Genomic DNA, 20,133 nt, shown 5'->3' with positions numbered 1-20,133 from the left:
GTCACTTTATATAAGTTAAAGACAAAATTTGAATATTAAAATGGCTTCAGTCTTCACTGTAAAAAAACGGCAATTTTTTTTTTTTTTAAAGTACTTGGTCAATTTTTGTGATTTTTGGAATATACCATCTTCATTCTGGACAAGTAGGTACGCAATAAGTTTTTTTTTCGTTTTTGTTAATCGCCATAAGTGCTAATCTGAATAAACACCGTTGTTTTATATACTTTTGTGCCACTGTGCTCACCTCGTCTACAATCGCTAACGTGAAAGACGATGACAGAACAAAAAAAAGATGAAAGAGAAAGAAAACCATAGCACACGGCATTGGAGTCGGCGATTGTTGTCGCTTGGGAACACATGGTCGCACACTTCTGACACTGTCATGCTGCCATCACTTCTACAATAATGAATATTAAGGCATGAGGAGGCTTCTAAAAAGATGGTGGTATACAGAGAACGGTTTAAAAATGAAAAACTCAAAACAAGCCTTTAAAAATTTATTTTGGAAAAATTAAATTTATTTGTTTTGTTTACGTTTTTATAATTTTACATCCTCCCCTAAAACATTTTTTTTTTATACCTTTCATCATACTCCAAACTTTTTCATCTTTAGAACAGGCGGCAGTACTTCCTTTATTGATTTGGGGGTCCTCTCTACAAGAACGAGTTGACCATCACTCAACGCCTTCAGACCAATAATGAGCTATAAAAGAGAAATTTTTGAAGAGAAAAAAAATTAAAATCTTGGCAGCAAATTGGTAAATTGAAATTCATGAAAAGAAAATTCTTTTAAAACAAAAAAGAAAAAAAAAAGTTCTTTTATTTATTTATTTTAATGAAAATTACTCCGAACAAGGCATTAAGCTTCGGGATGTAAAAAGATTTTTAAAAAATGATAAAAAAATGCAACTCTAATATCATAATCTAGCAAACAATAGAAGTTATAGGGACAGATTCCAACCCAGAAAACAGCAATTCTTCCCCCTTTGTCAGAAACATCACTCATGGAATGCGAGAACTAAAAGACCAAAATAAGGGAAGCGAGGGTTACAAAGCTGTCAAAATTAAAATTAAGGTCTAGTAGAAAGTGGGCATTGGGTTTCCTTGCAATAGCTTCATAACTTGCTTCCCTTATTTTCTTCTTTAGTTCTCACATTCTATAAATAATTTTTCTGATAAAAAGTGAATAATTTCTGTTTTCTGAGTCAGAATCTATCCATCTAACAGTTATCGTTTTTTAACTTGAAGTAGCATTGTTTTGTTTTTTTTTTAGCTCCTTATATCAAGCGGCTTCATGCCTTGTCTGGAACGATTCCCATAAGGAAGGAAGAGAAAGGAAAAAGTTAAAAAAAAATGCCAGATAAAACAATTTTACCTGTTTAGGGATAAGCAGAAAGTAAATAACTCGTCAGACCAATTAAACCCCCCCTCCCTCCATCTTATATGAATTTAGAAAAAAAATTCAATCTATTTCAATGTTTTTTTGTTTGTTTTTTTTTCAATAAAATGTTTTTGTTTTCTTTTTTACTTTCTACACCGATTGTTTGTTTTTTTTTCCTTCTTTCCATTTTCTTTTTCTAAAATTCCCACTTGGAGATGCTTTTATTATTTTATATAAATATGAACATTAGTTTATTTCCTCATCATTTCTGACAGAGTATACACCCTTTTAACAATATTTGATTTCATTTGTAGTCAACTAAAACCAATGACGAGGGGAGGTTTTGTCACGATTTTGACATTGCCTATGACCTCACTCAGATTGTTCACGAACCCACCCGTGTGCCCGATACACCCGGTCAATATGCAAGCCTTCTAGACCTTTTCCTCACAACTTCCCCTGAGCTTTGTTTATGTTCCGTTCTATCTCCTCTGACCACTCTGTTGTAGCAGTTAAGATAAAAATGAAATGTAATAAGTCTTCAGACGTACCTCTCCACTGTACTGTATATCGATACTCTATGGCTGACTGGGATAGTTTCCGTACATTCATATCTGACCTACCTCTGCATTCCATGTTTAAAAAGGACGTGTCCTCTATAGTATCAGACCTGACCGAATGGTTAATTATAGGCATAGACCGATTCATACCATCCAAACAATTCCAACAAAAACCTAACAGCCAGCCACGGTTCTCCCCTGAATGTGCTGCTGCCATCGCGCACAGAAATCACTTTTTCCATAGCTACCAACGTAATAGATGTACTGAGACTATAGCTGTTTTCAGGACTGCCAGCAACCACTGTAAAAGAGTAATAAAACATGCAAGAGAGCTATATGCTCAGTCTGTTAAATCCAAAGTAGCTGAGCAGTGGCTTGGTTCCCACCAGTTCTGGCAAATAGCAAACAGGATCTTGAACAGAAGTGTGCGTTCTATCCCAACTATCATCATTGGACTTGAGGTCATCTCATCAGCATCAGATAAGGCCAGACTATTTGCCAAGAACTTTGCAGCTAATTCTACCCTATGCGACAATGACCAACTCCCTGTATTTCCTCCTATAACACACAACACGCTATGCAACATACAAATATCTGTGCGTGAGGTCGCCAAGCTAATCAAGAACCTTGATTCCAGTAAAGCAACTGGCCCTGATGGCATTCCAGTTATAGTGTTGAAAAAGCTCCAACCAGAACTTGCCCCCATACTTACAAAACTGTTTAAGCGTTGCCTTAAGGAGAAGTGCTTTCCAACACCCTGGAAAACCTCATCAGTATGCCCTGTATTTAAGAATTCAGGTGAAAAGTCATCTCTCTCTCAGTACAGACCAATAAGTTTCCTGTGTGTCATGAGTAAGTTGCTGGAATCCATATTAAATAAAGAAGTAGTTAACCACCTCAACAGAAACAACCTTCTTAGTGACACGCAATATGGTTTCCACTCTGCAAGATCTACAGCACATCAAAGGCCGTAAATGACAAAGTTCTCTCTAATTCTCTCTCCTCTGATCTTGAGCACGTGATACAATGGGGGAAGAGGTGGCTGGTCACTGTTAATGTATACAAAACCAAGCTTCTATCTTTACATCATCAACGCTCTGATCCCCATCTGGCATCAATTGAAATGGATGGCTCTCGTCTTGGGGAGGCTCCATGTTTTGACAAACTTCTGGGTTTGACCTTTACTCCTGATCTAAAATGGAACACGTACATCAAATCTGTTGCCAGGGACGCTGGGAAAATGGTGGGATCCATCTACTGCTCCAGAAGATATCTCACTACTGATGCAATTCTCTATCTTTATAAAAGCCAAGTACGTCTAAGGATGGAGTACTGCTGCCACATCTGGGCAGGAGCTGCAAAAAACAGCCTATCCTGCCTTGACAGAGTACAAAATAGGCTTCGTGGTTTAGAGGGGGATGCCCTTTTCTCTTCCCTGCAACCTCTCTCCCACAGAAGAGACGTTGCAAGCCTGTCTTTGTTTTATCGTTATTTCCATGGCAGGTGCTCGTCTGAGCTCCAATCCTTCGTTCCCCTCGCCAATCTTTCACGAGAAACACCCGTCTGGCTGAAACAACTGCCAATAATTTTCTCCACTCTTTATCTGTGCTTAAATCCAAATGTAGATTCCATGAGCAAAGCTTCTTTCTTAGAACTGCACGCCAGTGGAACTCTCTGCCGCTTATCTGTTTTCCACCTGACTACAACTTGGACGTCTGACAAACCGCCCTCTTAAGTAAGACACTCTATCAAAACCCCCAATACCAATGATTACTACAATACTATCTCATTGATTACTATCCCCGCACTAACCCTTATCCATGAGTGGCCTTCAGGCCTTGATAAGTGGTGACCCCATGTAAAAAAAAACAAAAAAAAAAAACATTGTCTGCTCTTTTTGATTTCCAGTTTCTGCTGTCCATTTTGGAGAAATTGTACAAAGTCAAGCAGACCACAAAGCCATTCGTGACATGGTGAATGGAGAGAGGAGGATTGGCTTTACATTATTTGAGAGGAAGATAATATTTAATCAGAAGGAACCATATCTTGCTTGTCACTGTGGTCTCATCTGCAGAACAGAAACAGGAAGTTCAAAAGAGTAGACAACCTTTCCTACAACCTTAATTTCCTTTAACTTACCCTAAATTGTTTCGTGATGTGAAATGCATGCAATTCACTCTGAGGTCCATGAATTCCGAATCTGTAATATCTGATACTTCGATCGGGAAACGGCTGCAAAAATAGACATTAAAAAATGATTTCAAGTCTTTAACAGATGAAGAAATAAAACCTTGAATAGGAGCGCTCAATCGTGTTAATAATACTTCTCTTGTAAATAAGTATAAGTGTTAGTTTATGGTGTCCGTTTTTGCTGTGATTTACAAAAACTATATAGTTTTACAATATATTGATTTACAAAAACTATATAGTTTTTCTCTGCACTCCTTTTTCTGCTGTGAAATTCTTGCTGACAATCACTGATTTTTTTTTTTTTTTTTAAATCACAAGAACATTCTAACATAATAATTATAAAAGATAATCTTTGCAAACTGAAGACATGCCATCAAAAAATTGGTGTTGAAAATTAATATTAAAATGAACAGGTGTCTGGTGGCGATCTCATATTGGACTGGTATTTCGTTTACTTTTTGTCAAGTGTCAGATTTTGCTGCAACATCCTGTATTTATAATTCCCCCCTTGTACATCTGTCCTGAACACTAGAAGAGTTTAATAATAAAGATAATATTGATCAGGGGTCGATCATTTGCGGATGATACAATGCTCTATAACATAAGGGAAGAACGGATGTACATGAATCTAAGACAATGGCAGAATCATTAGAAAATCATCTCCAGGCCATAGTGGTATGGGGCCGCAAATGGATGGTAACATTTAATGCTAGTAAGACTAAGCTGCTATCCTTTAACAATTACAAGACGCCTCTCCAATCACCAATATCCATGACAAATAATACTCTACCTGAGAATTCCTCCTTGGCCTAACATTCACAAGCAATGAACAAATACATTGAGGACATTGCAAAGACTGCTGCAAAGATGGTGGGTTCCCTCTATCAAGCTAGAAGACTACTCACACCTGAGAGTACCACCTAACATTGATGCTTTTTGTTTTTCTACTTCCTTTTGCAAAACTTAATTATGTTCTGCAAAAACAAAAACAACCCATCTTTTTCTTTCTCCCCCATTTCTCATACTATCTCCTCCACTTCCTGACTGGTTTCCTAACTTAAAATGTACCAAACATTAATACTGTAACCCTTTTTTTCTCTCCCATTGCAAAACTCATTCATGTTCTGTGGGGCAGGGAACAAAAATGTTAAAATCCACTATAAAACAACCAAACCAACGACTAAAAACTAGCGATTGAAGATCTTAAAGAATTAAAACTAGCGATTGAAGAGCTTAAAGAATAAAAATCTTCCACAAAATAACTGGATGCAACATGAATACTATTTCCAAAATAACTGGATTTAGCATCAAATAACACGAAAAGAGTTGATATGCTATAAAACAAAACAACTAAACTCTACAAATAAATATTTAAAGATATAAAAAACTTGAAGCAGAAAAACTGTTTAAAAAATAATTGGATTTGGCATTAAATAACCCAAAAAGGGTTGATATGCTGTAAACCAAACCAACCTAAGTCTAAAAATATATACATATGTTTGTCTCTTTATTGTTTTAATTTGAAATTCTAAGAAAACAGATTTATTGTATTTTGCATTCAAACTCTTTCGTTGATTTTTTTTCTTTATTTTAATGGTAACATTATTTTACGTTTTCTTTTTAAAGGCCCTTGGAGTTTATGATTTTACCATTAGGTCGGAGGTTGAATAGCCCTCCTCATTGGACTGGATATATAAACTCCAATTGCATTCATATTTATACAACTTGTTCTTTCATTGTTTTATCTCTTAATTTAAGAAATTGAATTCATCATGTTTTGCATTTGAACTATTCAAATATAGCATTGTCATTGATGTTTTAGACAGGATTAGTATTCAGAAGAGATGGAAAAATGTTCAAAATTATAAATGAATGGTTTCCATAAATAAATTTTGATTGGGTATAGAATTATGTCAGAATTATTGAAGATTTATCTCTTGGACAAGATCCAAGTTATATCCCCTGAATCATTATTTGCTATTATGTTCAATGATTTTAATTAATTTATTTTTAAAATTTTTTTATCCGTTTGTTCAAACTGGCGATGGAGCATCCTCCTGGATGCCAAACATTCACCCACTAACTCAGGTATTCCAACTGAGAGATATTTTTAAAATTCTGCCCGTCCCTTTTGTAGAAATTTAAATTTTCAGCCAACGAACACACAGACACAAGACCCCTTAAGGTAACTCGAATTATCTTTCCTTTGTTCTGTTACGTAAGCGACCGCTACACGTCGCATATACATCCGGTGAAATCGGATACATCGCTTCCTTCTTTCTCCTCATCGTTGGACTCTGAACAAGACGGTCGCATGTTCCACAACTTCATACAAGTGCACCCCATGCAGTAGACAATGCATAACAACGACTACTACACACATCATCTACCAGCACACACGCATTTCTGAACTCAATCCAAGGTATGGATTAACTTTATAAACTTGTATTTCTTACCCGTAAATAAATGTATATATTTAGGATCCTCATACTGGCAATTTTCTGTGTCTCATTTCATTGTAAGACGCTTGTCATCGACGTCCCCTACACCTTTAAGTGCAATTGTTTGAATCTCTCTTGCACTTGGTTTACCGGGTATATTTGCCAGGTAGCTTTTTAAAATTCTTTTTCGTGAGTTCAGTTGCTCCTATAATAACTGAAACGATAGAGATCTTCCTAAGATTCCAGTTTCTTTTCATATCGTACATAAGATGTTGGTATTTCATTATCTTTTTTCCTTTCCACTATGTATGACTTTCAGAATGTTCTAGGCTATGGATGAATACTGCAACTGCTAGAGAAGAGGTGCAAGAGGAGTGAGGAAAAGAGAGACCAGTAATGTAAGAAAAGATGGCAGAGGCCTACAACAGGTCTTTCACAACTAGACAACATCTACATCTGTGGCAATCGAAACAGAGTCTAGGATTGCAATAGTCACAGCGGTGCCGTAATTTGGCAACGGACTAATCTGAGGCAGAAAACTCCATTGTCTCTCAAGACAGATGGACGCCAATGACTGGTATCAATCGAGCATGGCTGAAGGCTGCAGTCACTGTAGAACAGGAGAGACCAACAGTGGATAGGTGGACAGACAGGAGAGAACACAGATGGCAAAGAGCTACAACAGAGCTCTCATAACCAGAGATCACCTAGATCTGTGGCAACTGAAACGTAGCCTGTTGATCTATGATGGGTTTGCACAGTCATGGCAGACGCTACAATTCACTAACGGACTAATCTGAGGCGCAAGACTTCAATGTCTCCTGAGACAGATTGATGCCAACAACAAAAGAAAAATTTCATGAACAAATACTTATAGGGGGTTAATCATTCAATTCCAAAGAGATGGAGATGGAGAGAGAAGTAAAAAAATAAAAAAGGAGGAATAAAAAAACTTACATGTGTCTTGTCAATTACACAAATCGTCTTTTCATCAGAAAGGATCAATTGGCTGTGGTTGTTCGGGTTATATGTCACGCCTGTTATTGTCGTATTCTTCTGTAGCCACTGAGGATGGAAATTTCGGCTCCCTTGTTTTGACCAAACAGTGTAATTATTCTTTGTGTAACAGAATTCATGGATCTGAAATAAAATAAATTCAATCTATTACAAATAAACTGCTGTTGTGGTCGAATTAGCCTAGTTACCTCCCTTGGATTTATGTCAAATTTATCGGTAGTTGTCCAGAATTCACCCAATATTAAAAAACAAAAATACAGAAAATCTTTATGAAGTACATACCCGTGACAGAATGAAATGATCATATGCTAAAAATCATGTAAATTGATCAAGTAGTTTTATTTTTATAATGAAAATCATTTTTAAATGATTTTAGGCAATTAATGAGAAATTGGAGGTATTAAAGGCTGATCTCGCAAATTTAAATTATTGTGGCATTATCTGCCCTCATTACTCCAAGATGACGACGCAAGAGAGTTCCTTTGTGCTTACTCATAAAATTTGATTTTCTTTGCTAAAACTAAAACTGCTTCATCAATTTAAATGATTTTTGGAATATGACATTTTTGTTCAGTCACCATACGGATTTTTTTCTGATTTTGTTGTTTTTGAAAACTTTCTTGTTATTTTAAATGTCTGCTTAAAAATTCTTCCACGATGTGACAAGTCACGTTGCGAACGCATCATGTAAGAATAGCATAAACGATGGCGGTGAGTTGGCACAAAATAGTGCGAGGGTTCAGGGGTTAATACCATGCAAACTGTAAATTTGCAACGGGTTTGAATATCAGATTCGTTGTCAGCGACCCCAAAAACCTATAAAAAAACAAATTTTATTGGTTGGTGTTCTGTTGTAGTTAAAGTAAACATTTACCTATATATATATATTTAATTTATTTAAATTCAAATCTATATTTTACTCTATTTCTTTTCTATCTCTAACCCATATTAATTTTCTTATAAATTTTAAATCCAGACCTTTTATTTCAATTTTTTTTAGATACATCTGCGTTACTTTTAATGCTAGGTTTATTTATGGTGTCTTTTAAATTTAATAAAAACCCTTCAAAATTTGCTGACGAGGAGACCTTGCTTATAAAAAAACTATATGTAATTATTGTACGTAACTTGATGTCTACCACAATAAAAAGCATTGTTTTCCGAAACGATCGTACAGATAATTGATTTTGCTGTTGTTCCTTCTTATGAAACGGATTTTTAATTTAATTATAATTTGATTTTTAAATTTTAAATTATCAATCACATTACTTAATATATATATATATTGCATCACACAAAAGTTAGCAAGTAAACGATTAGGCCTTGGATTCTTGACAAAACTATTTCAAGTTGTAAAAGAAAAAGGCAAATAACAAGTTAGATAACTTGTACTTGTTTTCATTTTCTTTAGCTCATCAGAAATAATCATTTATATATGAACAAATTGAATTACCAACATGAGTTTTTTTCATATTTGGATTCTTTCACAGCATTTCAGTCGATGCAACCTCTGACATTCTTCATATTTATCTTGTCAAATTCAGGAATCTGCACACAATTCTGAATGGAATCATTTATTTAATCTACAGGGGCAGCATGTTCTCATTCCGTCAGTCACAACTGAGCAGAAGTCCTAAGTAATTTGCAATTGTATTTTAAATGTTGCCCGCACTGAGGATTGAACTTTCAACACCCAGACAACTTTATCTACTATGCCACAAGTCCTTGTGAACGAATCTAAATTATACGAATAATCAATTATCATTTCAAAAATTCAGAAACAAAATTTCTTTTTTCAAATATTTTTTATGCAAAGTCTATGATAATAAACTAGGTTTTTATTTTGTGTTTGGATTTTTTTTTGTTATCTATTATTTAGCAATATACAGGTTGTCTCTCTTATAAGTACTTATTACATCAGGATTAATACAGATTCTCAATGTCCATTTTCAAGGTCTTTTTCAGACAAAATTCAAGTTTTAAAAACAAAATTTAACACATAAAAAATGATATAATAAACCAAAAAAATAATATTTAAAATAATATCTTAAAAATATTTTAATATTTTTTTTTGATTTTGAATTTCACTTCGGCTACATCCATCTGTAATATAAATCTCACCTGTCTGTTTAAATGTATGTATGTTTGTATATCTGCCTAAAACTTTTGACAAAGGCGATGGATTTTCACAAAATTGGTAACGGACAACAAATATCGAAAAATTGGATAAAAACATTAATTCCTTCACCCTCAACTGGGCACTTTTCTCCGCTTTTTTCGCCAATATTTCAAAAGTCGTCTCCTCTTTTCGATTGACTAGTTTTAATTTAAACCTTCGTCACTTCCGGTTTGGTTATGGACGCAACAGCAAAGACGTCACGTTTTTTTTTTTTTTTTTTTTTGCTCAACACAGACCTCCGAGGCTAATAAAGTATATGATTAACATTTTGTGATAAAGGGGGATAACTCTTGTATCAGCAATACCGGAAATAATACGAAGTAATTTCAGAAGAATGTATTTATTTTAATATTTTAATTAATACTTTAAAAAATATTCTAATAGCATTTATTTTAATTTTTTTTCAATATTCCGACAAATTTTTGATGGACATAATACTATTTTCAAGCCCTTTTCAAGACATTAAAATGTCTGACCAAAGATCGATTTATGATAGGTTATCACAATGACATTTCTAAAGAATGTATTTATTTTGATTTCATATTTAATATCTAAAAAATATTTTAATGGTATTTATTCTGATTTTTCAGAACACCCTCCCCTTGACTAGAGAAACTAAACTAGAATCGGACGATCAAGCCTTTATGTGCTTTAGACTTAACATGCAACATAACATTAGCTACTTTTATTTTCTCTATCACTCTCCCTCGACCCAGGACTGTACCCTAATAAACAAAGTCTCTGATAGCATAGATACAGGACTTTCCCTCGACACTAGTGCACAAGTGCATGTGTTTGGTGACTTCAATGTCCACCACAACAACTGGCTTGGATTTTCTACTCGCACAAACGCAGCTGGTATGACTACATATAACTTCTCTATATCTCATTTCCTATCACAGATGATTACGTTTCCAACCCGTTTCCCAGACCAGCAAGAACAACACGCATCACTTCTAGATCTGTTTCTGACCACTGTGTAACTAATGCCCACAGCCCACTTGGGAATGCCAATCACGCAGTGGTAATAGTTGAAATAGCCCTAAACTTTAGAGCCACTACTCAAAACAATGAGATATTATAAAAAGGCTGACTGGGAAGCCATCAGGGATCTCATCAGGGACTCCCCATGGCAAAATATCTTTTCACTTCCTGCTGAACAGTGCGCAAATGAGACCGCTGAATGGTTCAAAACAGCAATTGAAGCACATGTTCCCACATGGAAATTTTATAGCAAGCCCCACTCCCCCCAATGGTTTACTTCTACTTGTGCAGCCGCCATCGCGCAAAGGCAGCATGCATAACGCAGATTTAACCGACATAAGTTCAAAGTAACTGTAAGAAAGAAATAGCGACAGCTAAGAGAGAATTTACTGAAACCACCAAAAAACGCATCGAAGCACAGAAATTAGGAACCCGCGACTTCTGGAAAATCTACAACAGTGTAGTAACTAATGGGCAATCAACAACTCTCCACTATCCAACAATCATGAGGTTGTTTGCTCTGCAACTGGGAAGTCTAACATGCTTGCCAGTCTGTTTGCCTCCAACTCCACACTGAACCCTGCCAGCCACCCCCTCCCTGACTTTCTTTTGCGGACAGATGCCACACTAGACGATCTGAAAATCACCCCTGCTCAGGTGCATGCTATCATAAGAAATCTTGATACTGCAAAAGCATGTGGACCTGATCTCATCCCGGCTGTGCTATTAAAAAAGTGCTCCGCCGAAGTAGCTCCAGTTCTCTCCAAACTTTACAATAAATGCCTCAATGAATCTTGCTTTCCTGCCTGCTGGAAAACTGCTTCTGTAGTACCAGTTTTAAAGAATTCTGGTGAAAGAATTGACCCAGTAAATTATGGCTCCATTAGCCTACTCCCACTTTTCGCCAAAATATTTGAGACAATAATTAACCAAGCTCTAATCCATCACCTTACAGATGCTAAACTTCTGACTGACCAACAATATGGATTTAGACAAGCTAGTTCAACAGCAGACATCCTAACTGTAATCTCAGAACATATATACCAGTCACTGGACAAAGTGGGGGAGGGTAGAGCGGTAGCTCTAGATATATCTAAGGCTTTTGACAGGGTATGGCATGAAGGTCTTCTCAGGAAAATCAGATCATATGGTATCACTGGAAGAATACATGACATAATTAAATCCTTCTTAGATAAGCGAAAAATCCAGGTTGTCCTCGATAATCGTACATCTAAACAATATGATATAAATGCAGGAGTGTCTCAGGGGTCTATCCTGAGGACCTCTGTTATTCCTAATATTCATAAATGACCTCCCTGACAAAATTGCCTGTGAGATGGGTATATATGCTGACACCACACTCCATAACAGACACAACAGGAAAACAAATGAACACATATCTAAAGAAATGGCAAAAACACATTCAATGCTGCCAAGACTAAACTCGTTTCCTTCAATAATTACAAGAAACCTTCTCTGCCACCAATAGCAATGGCCAATGACTCTTTATCTGAAAGTACATCCTTTAAACTCCTCAGCCTAATGCTCTCAGGAAACATGAGTTGGAACAATTACATAGAGAGTATCGCCGGGACCGCTGCAAAGAAGGTAGGTTCTCTCTACCATGCTAGAAAGATCCTAACGCCCAAAAGTATCCTATACCTCTATAAGGCCACCATTTGCTCATGTATGGAGTATTGTTGTCATATTTGGGCTGGTGCATCTGCTACTAGTCTCTCACTCCTAGACAAGGTTCAAAAGAGAGTCGCCAACCTGATATTGGTCCTGAACTGTCAGCTAAACTCCAGCCTTTGTCCCATTGACGAAATGCTGCATCCCTCTGCCTGTTTTACAAGTACTTTAACGGTGAATGCTCTGACGAACTGCAAGCACTTGTGCCCCCTCGACGTAAATATCCCCGACAAACCCGACAAGCAGCTAAATCTCACCCCTTCACAGTAGAGATTCCTAAATGTAAGAGAGCCTTTTACTCCAGTAGTTTCTTCCCCAGGACAGCTAGACTTTGGAATTCCCTGCCAGGTCCCTGCTTCCCCAACTGTACTGACATGCAGAAGTTTGAGTGCAACTTGAACCGACATCTTGCCGCCCAACTCCCTACACAGTAGCCCTGATGCCTATGTCCCTGATAGTAGCCCCCTACAACAAAGTGGCAATATGCCTTGTTTGGGGTGAAAATATAATATAAAAAAAATATATTTTAATATTTTAATTAATATTTAAAAACTATTATAATAGTATTTGTTTCAATCTTATTTTTAATATTCTGACACAAATTTTTAATGGACATAAGGAATACAATTTTCAAGCCCTTTTTAAGACATTTCTCATATTTTCAAGGTTTTTTCAAGTTAATAATAGAAATAGGGTCTTTTCAAGACAAAGTTTAAAATTCACTGCCTTTTCAAGCTTCTGTGAACTCTGCATATTGAAGGAGAAGGAATAAAGTGAGTCAAAACAGTGTCGTTTGACGATTCATATGCTCGTGTTATGTTGATTAATCAAACTATTATTCTCATCTTGGGTGTTATTAACCTGCGACCTTCTTCGGGTGTTGAAACATGCTTCTTTTTCTCTAAGGTAAGGAGGTTGGCTCTGCATTACAAGAATTCAAACCGTGGGTTTGAGGGTGGGTCCGTAGATCATAAAGAATGTTCAATCTTCAGGGGTCACTAAGATATTTTTTAAAGGCTTTCCTATAATTCAATTTTTCGGGATATCTATGCTAATTGTTAATATTAGTGAAATTAAAATGTTTTACGAAACAGAGGATCGATACTCACATATATTTTTGTTTTTTTTTACATTTTAAACTATAATGCAAGCTATTATATAAAATAATTTTATAAAATCAACAATATGTTCTTTACAGTTATGGTGGAATTTTTCTCCCAGTGCACCATGATGGGTCCCCCAAATAGAGCAGGCAATTTGATTAAAAAATGGGTGATTTTATCGATTTTGATGACAATAAAAGTAATGCTGGTAGGACCTTGCTAGTGGATTAAGAAACAGCCTGCGTGGTCCCATTGACACGAATTCAGGAGAATCTAATGATGAAGATGATGATAATAGGATAATGGAAAGGAGGTGTTTTTAACAGATAATCAAAATGACCCCACACACACACACACACACACACAAGAATGGATAGCCGAAAAGTATTTACGCAGGAATGAAAGTCATAAAAATAATTCCTAAGCAGGACAGGTGGACACTTATGTTAATGGGCAGACCACCAAAATTAATCGCCGTCAAGTAGCTAAGCGTAAATGGAAATTGTCAATGAGAGCCACTTGGTTTTGTTGTTGATTGATTGTTTTTGTTTTACGGCATATCAACCCTTTCTAGGTCATTTAATGCCGATCCAGTGATTTTGAAGAAAAAGTTTTTAATAGAATATTTGATTTTTTTTTCTTCTATTTAACCCATAGTTGGGACCCTAGCAGGTACTACCACTCTGGGTCAGAATGGACCTGGGAACAATGGCAATTAAGGGGTGGCTCCACACTCCCCAAAGCCCACAAGCTGGGGCCTCACCACCGGATATAGTTTAAGGTCATATCCAGGACCTTGAGGGCCACTTAAGAAGATTGGTTGTTGAATTACCAACGTGGTCATAAAATCCAGTCTAAGGAATGTAACAGCTGACGGCGAGGCCATAAAGAAGTCGTTGATCTACAGGGCTTGGTCTTTGTGGCTTGACCAAAATAATGATTATCTGTTGATAGAAGATCACCACTGAAACGGTCAAGGCGACCCATTGAGTGGTAATTGACCATGACAACCCGCTCTTCCTAGCATGTGGACATTTATTGCCTGTACTGATGTGGCAATTTAGTCTGGGATCGTTGGCAGGAGGAGGGGTGGGCGACGAGGCTCATTAAAACCAAAAACCCTTTTCTCTTCAATAATTGTAAAGGTCATTTTCTTTTTATCATTTCTTTTTTTTCTTCTGTGTCCGGGCGGCGTTCAGAGTTTGGCAAGACATTACTGGACCCTGAAACAAAAGCGCAGCCGCTGATTGGTTGACCACCACTCGTGGGCGTGTTGGGAGAGGAAGAGTTGCAACCAACCGATCCTGATAAAATATGAAGTAAAGATTGGAACACACACACTTTGCCACGCGTTTTGGCGACACCCCTTCCCCGAGGACACGTGCCTCTGTGACCTTTTTCTTCCCTGTATACTGACGATAGAAAAGCGAAGTACTTTGTTAAAAAAACGCCAGCCCGATCTGTATAACAAAGTCAGTTGTGTATATGCTATTTGTAAAGTTGAAGGCAATAATTATTCTATGTTAAGAAAAGCCAGTTAACCTTTGACTTCTTTTCTTTGTTTTGGAAATGCCATTGTTGAGTGCAGTCTATTTTTTCAGACCGTCCCAGTTGACAGTTTGGAAGCTGATTCAAAAGTGGAAACAGTGAGCGGACCACGGCGACGAAGACTAGACGAGAACACAGGTAATGCCACAGGGATCGGCATTGTTTGCATCTCTCATCCAAGCCTGTGCATCTGCTCCGCTCTGTAGGGGTTACATGTGTAGTTACATTATATATTTTAAAAACAATATATATGCCATACCAAATTGGTCAAAGGAAAAATTATTCCCAACTAGCATTTAGGTAAAAATGAACTTTTGTATAAATAATTGAAGTCATTCAAAACAAAAACAAAAACAAATAAAATAACATCTACGTAAATCGCGATATATCCAAATAGTCGTGCAAGATGGTTCAGTGGTAAGAGATTAGGCTTCTTACCATGAGGTCCCGAGTTCGATGAGTCATAGAGAACGAAACACGTATCAGTGGATAATTATGTTTTAAAAATAATATACACTTGTGCCCGATATTATTCATACCCCCTCTTGAAAATTGAGTTTATTAGGTGTAACTTTGTAAGAATTTATTATTTACGTCCATATTGATACATATTCTTAATAAACCTCTTCTGATCATTTTCGTCATTTTAAAATCTCGGGATACTTGTAATAAAAGAAATATACAGCTATTTATAAAATCTGCAATGTTCAAAAATAATCATACCCCCTTATTTTTTCAGTATTAATCGAGTTTCTGACTGTTTGTTTCCTGTTTGATTCTTATTTTGAATGCTTTTATACAACTTTTGATTAATTTCATTTCGTTTTTTGCATTTTTCAGAAATTAAAATGATATCAACTGCAAACCAAAAAAAGAATAAAAATTATTAGAATGGGGAAGAAAAAAGAGCTTAGTAATGATCTTAGGACTAAAATTGTGAATTCACATGAGGATGGTTTAGGTTACAAGTCAATTTCCAAGAAATTTGAGGTCCCTACAGCAACAGTACAGAGCATCATCAAAAAATTCCAGAGCCACCACACAACAAACAACTTGATTGGTAGAGGAAGGAAAAGGAAACTGTCTGCTAGAGCCACCAGGAATATTGTAAGAAGTGTTAATGCAAATCCAACCACCACTACTAAGGACATTTTAGAAAATCTGGAGTCTTCTGGCATAAAAATATCAAGGCAAACATTGCAAAGGACTCTGCATGAAAATTGTCTGAAAGGAAGAAGACCAAGAAGGACTCCATTGCACACCGGAAAACGCCTTGCAGCACGTCTAAAGTTTGCTAGGACCCGTGTGAATTCTCCAGAGTCCGTTTTCTCAAGTATTTTGTGGACTGACGAAACAAAAATTGAATTGTTTGGCCATATGGATGCTTCTTACGTTTGGAGGAAGAAAGGAGAAGCTTACAACCCAAAGAACACCATACCCACGGTGAAACATGGTGGTGGTAGCCTAATGTTTTGGGGCTCCTTTTCGGCTAGTGGTCCAGGTAGTTTGGTCAAGATAGATGGAACCATGAAGAAGGAGCAATATTTGGAGATACTCCAGAAAAACTTTAGACAAGATGCGGAGAAGCTCCATTTAGGACACAACTGGGTCCTTCAACAGGATAATGATCCAAAACATACTGCCAAAATAGTCAAGAAATGGTTTGAGGATAATCACATTAATGTTTTGGAATGGCCTAGCCAGAGTCCTGACCTGAACCCTATCGAAAACCTCTGGCACATATTGAAAACTGAGGTTAAAAAGCGGAAACCTAGAAATTTGAGGGATTAAGAGAACTAATGCATTGAAGAATGGTCAAAAATCAGTGTTGATGCTTGTAAAAACCTTGTTGATAAATATCCACACCGGTTACAGGCAGTTATTAAGAATAAAGGGCATACTATTGACTATTAGTAAGAGAGGTATGAATAATTTTGAACTAGTGCCATTATTGTTTTTCTTAGTATAATGCTTCAAACTTGCATAATTTATTTATTTGTTGAGTTTAAATTAAATGCTTATGCTTGATTTATTGTTTGAAATCCCTTTAATATTGTCTATCTTCTGGTTTGAGCAATATTATTATAGAAATCTCAAAGATCCGAGGGGTATGAATAATATCGGGCACAAGTGTATATATATATATATGATAAAAGATTTTTTTTTTTAATGTACTTAGCTTTCATTTACCTGATTATTGCTGTAGGCAAGAAATAAGAAAGGCTCCTTTGGATGGAAGCTGATTGCAGTGGGGAGAAATTTCTGGACTGGAACTGTGCTAACATGCTGAAAGAGTAAGATGGAAAAAATGAATCATAATTGTAGGTGCTTGTGCATTATAAGGCATATCTAAAAAAATGCATTTTATTACATAAATTACTTGTCATATCAAAATTGGTAAAAATTAAAAAAGTTACGAAAAATGATCAAGTAAAAAAAACAAGATTTATCAAATAATGCAGTTTTACCTTGTTTTGTTAACTTTCGCTATTTTGAATTAAAAAATGGTGGATCGATGATAACAATGATTTTTTTTTTTTTTTTGTAAATAAAAGTTCTAGCAAATCTTTTACTGCTGTGAAGAAGGTGGGCTTTCTCTACCATGCTAGAAAGTTGCTCATACCTGAAAGTATCCTGTACCTCTATAAGGCTACCATTCGCCCATGTTTGGGGTATTCTCACATTTGGACTGGTGCATCTGCTACTAGTCTCTCACTCCTGGACAAGATTCAAAAGAGAGTCGCCAACCTGATAGGTCCAGAACTGTCATCTAAGCTTCAACCTCTGTCTCATCGACGAAATATTATATCCCTCTGCTCGTTTTACAAGTAAAAATACTTGTGGTGGATGCTCCGACAAACTAAAAGCCCTTGTATCTCCTCAACATATAAATACCCCTGTCAAACCCGACAAGCAGCAAAATCCCACCCCTACACAGTAGAAATCCCTAGATGTAAGAAAGCTTTCTACTTTAATAGTTTCTTCCCCAGAACTGCTAGACTCTAGAATTCCCTTCCGGATTCCTGCTTCCCCAACCGTACTGACATGCAAAAATTCAAGTGTAATGTGAACAGACATCTTGCTGCTCAACTCCCTACATAGTATCCCTGCAACTTATGTCCCTGATAGTAGCCCCCTACATTAAAGTGGCACTGTGCCTTGTTTGGGGTGAAAATGTCAAAAAAAAAAAAAACTATCATTCTTTGCAACTTTTGAAATTTGACACGTACATACATACTAATGTTTCCACCTGAAATGTGTTGGTTTTATTTTTTAGGTATCCATTTACAAAGTATGAGTGCGCAATTATAGATAAAATTAACAATTTTCCATAGTAGAATTAGATAAACATTTATTTCACTCTCCACAAGGACACGTTCATGTTTTTTTTTATACGTATATAGGAGATTATAAAGCAATTATTTTTTTTACATTCAAAATGATGGTAAGAAAATACAGTAAAATTAATCACATCCTCCATGGGTCTGCCCTTTATATTGAGACTAGCGAGGGGTACCCGGCGTTGCCCGGGTGTTCGTAGGTGTGTGTGAAAAAAAAACAGGTGCCCGTGAAAAAAAAACGAAGCTTTTACGACGCGCAGTTGGAAAATAGTAAAGTGTGAAAAAAAACAGGTGCGCGTTTTTGATTGACGTGACGGCGATAGGTATTCAGCAGTTAGCATTTTGTGCGGGACAGTTTTTAATGAGGTCAATAAATCGGTTTGTTTGTTTTTAAAAACCCGCTCCCCCGTCTGATATGACGAAGTCGACATTGACCAAACGTTCACTGGCTCTGGGCCTGTGATTAGAGTCGAGTTTTGCTTTTTTTTTTTATACCGAAAACCGAATGTAACGCGTGCCGATGCGGGGAAATGTCGAATAATTAACGTTTGAAAGTCAATAAAATTAAATAGACAGGCGAGCTCCGTGGTTAAGTGTGAGATATTACAATTTATGGATGATATGAAAAGTTTTAAGAAGTTGTGAAGCGAGCGAGCGCTTCTCTGGAAGAAGCCTTTTGTGGACATCGAGGAAAAGCGTACATACATACATACATACATACATTTTCGCTTTTATATATATAGATGCAGAAAGTGATTGATTTTTAGTAATATGGCAATAGTTCTTGTTAAAATGACATAGAAATGGAAATTTTTCAAACAAAGTTTCTCATAAAATAGGAAAAAGGTATTTTCCATTAGAAGTTAAGAAATTAAACTAAACTGTTCAGGAAATCAAGTCAAGATAAGAAACAAGTAGAATCCGTTCTCTTTGGCTGGTTGTCTGAATGAATTCAGACGTGTTTTTCAAAGCTTCACCCTCTTCTCCTCCTGCTAGCAAGTAGTGGTGAAGAAAAGCTTATATATGTAAGTGTGAAAAATCTTAATATGCATGTAAGCTAGTAGAATCCATTCTCTTTAGGCATTCAGACATGTTTTTTCAAATATAATGTGTAAGTAGTGTTGGGATGATGAACTGAAATCGAAATCAGAAAAATCTAAACTTTTAGGGTATCGGAATCAGAAAAAATTGTGTCCATTTTTAAATGCTGAAAACAATTTATTTGTTTTTTTGTTTTTTTTAAAAACAAAATTTTTAACTGCTATACTAATGATGAAATGATATTTATTAAAAGTAAAATTCATAGATCACTCTTACCCACAAGTGCATTTTTACATTTACGAAAATATATGCACATATGTCATGGGTTTTTATGGAAATCCGAAAATTTAAAAAAACACTATATTTAGATATTTAAATAGAAACATAATCAGTAATTATATCGGAATAAGGAATTTAGAATTGGTTATTGGATTCACTAAGAATAAGATAGAAGAAATACATTAAGAAAAGAATATTGTTGGCATTTTTCAATTATTACAGGAGTCCAACCACTATTGCAACTGCTAATAATAAAAGAGATGAAGACGAACAACTCTACTGTTACTACGTTCCATTTTTTTGGAAATTGCTCCAGACAAGGTGTGAAGCCAATTGGAGTAAAAAGCTAACAAAAATGACATGATTATCAAAAAGAC

The 20,133-nt window shown here is 36.1% G+C and overlaps 1 protein-coding gene across 1 annotated transcript in view; it reads right to left on the bottom strand.

Moving 5' to 3' along the window:
* Nucleotides 1–496: 496 nt before the first annotated feature.
* Nucleotides 497–20,133, bottom strand: part of LOC145277716 (U3 small nucleolar RNA-associated protein 4 homolog) — an 80,394-nt gene continuing 60,757 nt past the window's right edge. The window contains exons 15-18 of the mRNA XM_080129415.1: nucleotides 17,286–17,381; nucleotides 7,530–7,712; nucleotides 4,081–4,173; nucleotides 497–703 (exon numbers count right to left, since the gene is read on the bottom strand). Of these exons, the coding sequence (XP_079985541.1) occupies nucleotides 587–703; nucleotides 4,081–4,173; nucleotides 7,530–7,712; nucleotides 17,286–17,381 (489 nt within the window). The 3' untranslated portion in view covers nucleotides 497–586. The remainder of the gene's footprint in view (nucleotides 704–4,080; nucleotides 4,174–7,529; nucleotides 7,713–17,285; nucleotides 17,382–20,133) is intronic.

Source organism: Euprymna scolopes, chromosome 6, assembly GCF_053919585.1.
Source record: "Euprymna scolopes isolate OS-2025 chromosome 6, ASM5391958v1, whole genome shotgun sequence".
Taxonomy (NCBI): Eukaryota; Metazoa; Mollusca; class Cephalopoda; order Sepiida; family Sepiolidae; genus Euprymna; species Euprymna scolopes.
The sequence above is the reverse complement of the archived record's forward strand: the minus strand, read 5'-3'. Positions and strand labels throughout refer to the sequence as shown.